This window comes from Mastomys coucha, unplaced genomic scaffold (assembly GCF_008632895.1).
Source record: "Mastomys coucha isolate ucsf_1 unplaced genomic scaffold, UCSF_Mcou_1 pScaffold21, whole genome shotgun sequence".
Taxonomy (NCBI): Eukaryota; Metazoa; Chordata; class Mammalia; order Rodentia; family Muridae; genus Mastomys; species Mastomys coucha.
In genome coordinates this window covers 115468900-115475571 of record NW_022196904.1, presented here as the reverse complement: position 1 = coordinate 115475571, position 6672 = coordinate 115468900, and the positions used below count along the sequence as shown (strand labels likewise).

General features: G+C 51.1%; 1 protein-coding gene across 1 annotated transcript in view; it reads left to right on the top strand.

Moving 5' to 3' along the window:
• Positions 1 to 6672, top strand: part of Atp2a1 (ATPase sarcoplasmic/endoplasmic reticulum Ca2+ transporting 1) — an 18550-nt gene that overhangs the window by 1376 nt on the left and 10502 nt on the right. Inside the window, exons 4-9 of the mRNA XM_031388245.1 lie at positions 1149 to 1253; positions 2272 to 2410; positions 3988 to 4068; positions 4727 to 4812; positions 4908 to 5205; positions 5382 to 5548. Coding sequence (XP_031244105.1) covers positions 1149 to 1253; positions 2272 to 2410; positions 3988 to 4068; positions 4727 to 4812; positions 4908 to 5205; positions 5382 to 5548 — 876 coding nt within the window. The remainder of the gene's footprint in view (positions 1 to 1148; positions 1254 to 2271; positions 2411 to 3987; positions 4069 to 4726; positions 4813 to 4907; positions 5206 to 5381; positions 5549 to 6672) is intronic.

The following is a 6672-nucleotide window of genomic DNA, read 5'->3' as shown; positions in this document are numbered from 1 at the left end:
GGGCTTCAAGGGCTCAGGTTACCCCACCCCTCCACCCCAAGCATAGGCTCCCTGCTTCAATGTCCACTGTGGGGCCACTATCACTCCTTACCTGTCCTGGGTGGTCCCTACTCTGCTTCACCAATCCTACCTTGCCCACTCCAATCTGTGATGCTGATTGACTAAAAGAAAGACTTGGTACAAGAGTGACTGCCAGTGTGCCCTCCAGACCTCACTAACCTTCCACACCTCACTCCTCAGCGTCTCCAGGCTTTACCACATGCTGCTTCCTTTAGACCTAGAGCTTGGTGCCTACTTCTCTTTATCCAGCCTGATTCATCCTTACCTCTTGGTGTCTCCAGGTGCCTCAGAGCCTTAGGCTATCCATCCCCTTGTTACATCTCCAGTGTTCATAGCCCCAGCAGCTGACTGTGCGTCACCCTCCAACCCAGCAGTCCATCTTGCATTTTAGAATTTCTTTAGCATCTTAGTTGGCAAACAAGGCCTGGGAGAGAAAAAACAACAAACAAACAAACAAACAAAACAAAACAAACCAACACTGTGGAAGCCCCATGCGTTCCTAAGCCTAAGCTGGCAGAGGCTCCCCTCTCTCCTCAGATTTGCTCCTTGACATTTGCCTGTGGCTGCAGCCTGGCAGTGGTAACAGCTGGGGTGGGGTGGGTGCAGGAGGCCTGTAACCCTACCTCCCTCCTGTTCTTTCATGAAATTGGAGCTTCCACGCCTTGGTGGTAAGGGAGGGCTAGGGGTGAGTTGGGCCCTTCCAGGATCATAGGGATTTTCCTATTGGGCTTGGGTCCCTGTGGGATGGATGTGGATGGATGTGAGGGCGGTTGACCCTGGGTGTCCCCAGAGGTTTGCTTACAAGCCAACAATTTGGTCAGGGAAACCTGAAAGCCTTCCCAGGTAATCCCCAAGTGTGTGTGGCTGCATTGCCAATCTGCACAACATCACAAGGATGGCTGGGTCTGTGTGCTTGGGGCTCTGTGACGAAGGGAGGAGCCTCCCGTAAATGTGGGGCTTCAGCTTCCTACAGGCCTCTTAGCTCCTGTCCACCGTCTGACCTCTGCAGCCATCTTCAAAAGCCTTTCAAATCCTTTTGTCCTTTATGGGCTTTGTTACCATTTGTTGCTTCTCCCTTCCCCTCTCAGGTGCTGGCCTGGTTTGAGGAAGGTGAAGAAACTGTCACTGCTTTTGTGGAGCCTTTTGTCATTCTCTTGATCCTCATTGCCAACGCCATTGTAGGGGTTTGGCAGGTTAGTTTTGACCCCTCCTCCGACCTTGAGTCTCAACACTGAACAAGGGGCCACGTTTCCTTCCACTCTCCAACATCACACACACACACACACACACACACACACACACACACACACACACACCGTCTTGCCCACTCCTCTGATCCTCTCATCGTGCGTGGGAAGGTAGGGAGTGGGAAGAGCTGAAAGACTCCTTTGCTTACGGTGTGACCATGTCCCTAAGTGTTTCCTCACCTGTAAAAGAGGGCTGGTAAGCTAAGTGTGGTGGCACAGCCCTTCAGCACTCTAGAGGCAGAGGCTGGAGGCTCTCTAGTTCTAGGCTAGCTGGGACTACAATGTGAAGAAAAAAAAAAAGCTAGGCAGGGTGGCACACACTTATAAACCTACTACAGAGAGAAAGGAGAGGAAAGGGGGCAAAGTCAGATGTGGAGGCATACACCTTTAGGCCCACCATTTTAGGAACAGAGGTTGGAAGATCTCTGTGAATTTGAGGCTCACACGGCCTACATAGAGAGTTCTAGGTCATGTAGGGCTACATAAGGAGCCTCTGATTTAAAAGAGAGAAAGAGAAGAAGAAAGAAAGAAAGAAAGGAAAGAAAAAGAAAAAAACAGGACTCATAACTGTGCTCCTTAGGCTTGCTGCAATTGAAAAGGAATTGGAAGTTTGTGGCACATAGTAGGCATTCAGAGAAGTACTAGTTGGTTTCGGTTTCCACTCATATTACCACTTTGTTTTCATTTGCTTGTTTTGTTTTTCTTTTTTAAATTCCTTTCTTTTGCCACCGTGACATTTTCTACAACAAACACACCCCTGCTGTATGTGGGATTCTGTCTGCCCCCTCCTGCCAACCAGACCTGCAGGAGCCAGTCTTTTCTCCAATATCCCTATTTCTGTTAGGATCCCCATTCCTCTTCTTCTATTCGTATGCCCCTCACTCTTCCTGCGTGTATCCAGACCAGCCCCATGCTGTTCCAGGACCTTCTCTCTGACTCTGCTCTTGTCTGCTCTCCTCCTCAGGAACGGAACGCAGAGAACGCCATTGAGGCGCTGAAAGAATATGAACCTGAGATGGGAAAGGTCTATCGGGCTGACCGAAAGTCAGTGCAAAGGATCAAGGCTCGGGACATCGTCCCTGGGGACATTGTGGAGGTGGCCGGTAAGCACTGGTCTGGATGGCCCAGGAGGGCAGACCAGGAGGTCAGGGGACCTGTCAATCCTGACTCTGCTATCTATGAGGATGGTGGCTTTGCTTCTCCTTCCCAGACTCCTCAGGGGTCACTCCAGGACACATAGGCCACAGCACCCTCCCCACTAGAGTCTCAATAGGAACAGCTAGTCCTGTCCCCAGGCAGCAGACAGACCCCCTGTCCCCCCTCCCCTCAACCAACACTTGCAAGCAACAGGTGGAAGCCAGTCCCTGCCAATGTCCCCATCTCCACCCCTTCCCGGGCCTGGCTCCCCTCTCCTTCCACCCACCAGTGGTCAGCTTTCAGTCTTGACCCCTCAGTGTCCTTGAGGCCTCTCAAAGGGGAAGGAATGAGAGTAGAAGGGGGTGAGGTGGGGGTGGGGGTGGATGACTACCCCAACCACCATGTAAGGGTAACTCTTAGTTCTCTCCCAGCTAGGAGCACGGGACCTATGAGGAGGGCGCTCAAGGAGGGCCCTGCCCCCTCAGGGACACTTAATGCCGCTCAGGGAGGGGTGTGGCTGGGTAGCTAAGATTACTAGGATTCTGCCCCCTTCAGCGCTTTTTATATTTGCCTTGGATAGGACTTTCCACCCCTCTCGGTCCCTAGCCTGGTGAATGTGTATTTCTGAGCTTCTGTCTCTCACACTGTGTCACCTTCTATACCATGTCACCACCAGGAGAAGCTGGTGGGCTGAAGACCCCTCAGCTCCATGACAGGGCAGTCTTGCTATGGTGACAGTTTGGGGTCAGTGCCATGAATGTCTATAAATACCACCTGGGCTTCAGTGACAAGTGTGTCGGTCTGACTCCATTGCTGACCTCGTCCCTCATTCTGCTTCCTCTGGCACTGGAGGAGGGACCTTAGAAACCAAGAGAAAGAAAAGCAAGTGAACTTTGCCCCAATTCCACCCATGGGACCAAGGTGGCTTTAGGCAGAGACCTGAGGAGGGGTGTGTGTCTCCGCCAAAAGATCTCTAGTCTGGCAGAGTGTCCTCCTCAACACCTCCCAAAGTAGGGCTTTCATAGTCCAGCTTCGCACTCCCCCGTCTGTGAAGCCCTGCATTGCAGTCAGGAATGCTCCCTCTGTGCACTCTGCAGCTTCAGGCTTCACTGTCACTCTCGCTTGGCCTGGATTTTCTCAGCCTCATTCTCTGATCTTCCGAGTTACCCTCTTTTCTCTGAGTTACATCATTATGTTTCCTTCTTTACCTTTCTCTGGCTTCTCTTTCTCAGTTTCAGCTGGCTTGTCTCTAATGGTCCTTTCGGTTATTGAAAATACATTTAGTGAGCACAAACTACCCACCAGGAATTCTGTGGGCTTCCTTCACAGGCTTACAGCCAGTGGGAAGAGACGCATTCAATGGCAGACAATGGAATAGTATCATCTTGGGTGGAGGTAGAGTGGGATGGGAAATCTTGTGCTGAAGTCCTATGAAAGGCAGGGCTGGATGCTGTAGGATCTGAAGGATGGATGATGGGAAGGAGACTGAGATTTCGAAGAAAGTAAATTCTGCTCCCAGCTGAACTCACTCCTTTCTCTGCAGTTGGGGACAAGGTCCCCGCAGACATCCGAATCCTCTCCATCAAATCCACCACCCTCCGGGTCGACCAGTCCATCCTGACAGGTAGGCCGACTCAGGTGGGAGGACATAAATGAGGAAGGGGCTAGGTAGACAGAGAATAGGTCTTGGGTAGGTGAAAGAGGACACCCTGCAGGAAGACCTCTTCCTGGTTCTAAGATAGCGTTATCAGTGTGGTGTGGCCTTCATTCTGTCACAGGAGCATGGGAGAGGATGTTTGACTCTATTCCATAGCCTTTGCCCTACACCTTCTATATGGACATAGGAACTCAACCCTGCCGCAAATTGTCCTATCTTCTCCAATGTCCTGAAAAGCCCTCATGGGAGGGAAACAGTGCAAGCTGAGCCCACAGCAGGAGGATCTGAGCTCTTGGCCTTGGTGGGGAGACCACACCAAGTGAGGACTTCTGTCTCCCAGGAATGTGCTATGTAGTTAGACAGAGGCTCCACTCCCACCGGCTTATTTGGTTCCTACCAGGACATGGGAAGCAAATGGAAGTCAAGCTATCAAAGTCACACAGCACACTATGCTTGCTCAGTGTCTTTTAACTCTAAAGGCAACAGACTCCTACCTGTCCCAAGCACCTTCCTCCAGAGGCAAGACCTCTACCAGAGTGCTTGTTTGCTTGCTGATTAGGAGGGGTCAGGATGTTAAGGAGAGGCACATGACAACACCTGAAACTCTTCGGCCTCTTCTCCACAGGAGAGTCTGTATCTGTCATCAAGCACACAGACCCTGTCCCTGATCCCCGAGCTGTCAACCAGGACAAGAAGAACATGCTTTTCTCAGTAAGCAGTCATACTCAGCTGGAGGACCTGGGTGTAGGAGGGAGGCATGGCAGAGGGAGAAGAGGCCTGACCCTACCTCTTCCTTACCTTCCCAGGGTACCAACATCGCAGCCGGCAAGGCCGTAGGCATCGTGGCCACCACTGGTGTGAGTACTGAGATTGGCAAGATCCGAGACCAAATGGCTGCCACGGAGCAGGACAAGACCCCACTGCAGCAGAAGCTTGATGAGTTTGGGGAGCAGCTGTCTAAAGTCATCTCTCTCATCTGTGTGGCTGTCTGGCTTATCAACATTGGCCACTTCAACGACCCTGTCCATGGGGGCTCCTGGTTCCGTGGGGCCATTTACTACTTCAAGATAGCTGTGGCCTTGGCTGTGGCAGCCATCCCAGAGGGTAAAGCAGTCCTTCCTTGTTCATTCGCTACCTCACGGCAAAGAGTCTTTCCAGATAAAATAACCATGACAGGTCCCATGGAGAAGGACCCAATAGCTCTGGTGGCTGTTATGTAGCGACCACAGTAGACCTTGCTTCTCCTGCTTTGTTTGCTCACCCTATCTCTGTCCCCGTAGGGCTTCCTGCTGTTATCACCACCTGCTTGGCTTTGGGTACCCGCCGGATGGCAAAGAAGAACGCCATTGTGAGGAGTTTGCCCTCTGTGGAGACCCTGGGCTGTACCTCCGTCATCTGTTCTGACAAAACAGGGACCCTCACCACCAACCAGATGTCAGTTTGCAAGGTCAGGAGAAGCATAGGCTGTGTGGCAGATTGGAACCTGCCTGGGAGTGGCGTGTGCCCTCTCAAGATGGGCTTCTTATAGTGGCATGGGGGATGCCAGAGGGTAGATGAAGCACCACCTCTTGATCAGAGGAAGAGCTGTATTAGTTCGTCTTCTGTTCCTTTTGTAAAACTCTAACACCAACTTGGGGAGTTGAGGGTTTACTTGGCTTACATGTCCCAATCATAAACCATGTCATCAAGAGAAGTCAGGGCAGAAACTCAGGCAGGAGCAGAGGCAGAAACCAAGGAGGAACACTGTCTGCTTTCTTTCTTTCTTCCTCTCTTTCTTTTTCCCTTTCTTTCTACCTTTCTTTCTCTCTCTTCCTCTTTCTTTTTTTCTTTTTCTTTTTTTTTTTAAAGATTTATTTATTTATTATATGTAAGTACACTGTAGCTGTCTTCAGACGCACCAGACAAGGGCATCAGATCTCATTATGGGTGGTTGTGAGCCACCATGTGGTTGCTGGGATTTGAACTCATGACCTTCCGAAGAGCAGTCGGTGCTCTTCCCCGCTGAGCCATCTCACCAGCCCCCTCTTTCTTTCTTTCTTTCTTTCTTTCTTTCTTTCTTTCTTTCTTTCTTTCTTTCTTTCTTTCTTTTTTGTTTTTTCTAGACAAGGTTTCCCTGTATAGCCCTGGCTGTCCTGGAACTCACTCTAGACCAGGCTGGCCTAGAACTCAGAAATCCACCTGCCTCTGCCTCCCAAGTGCTGGGATTAAAGGCGTGTGCTACCACTGCCCGGCTGTCCGCTTGCTTTCTGTTGCTGTGATAAACCATGACTAAAAGCAACTTGGGGAGGAGAGGGTTTATTTCTTATAGCTTACAGTCTATCATTGAGGAAAGTTGAGGCAGGAACTCAAGCTAAGGGCTTGAAGCAGATCCTGTGGAGGGACAGGGGAGTGATGCTTCCTGGCCTGCTCAGCCCGCTTCCCTAAGAACCCCGGGACCACCTGCCTGGGGTGGCCCTGCCCATAGCACTCTGAGCCCTTCCACATCAGTCATTAGTGTCCCTACAACAATCTGATGGAGGCAATCCCTCAGTTGAGTCTCCTCTTCGTGGGTGACTCTGATTTGTGCCAGGT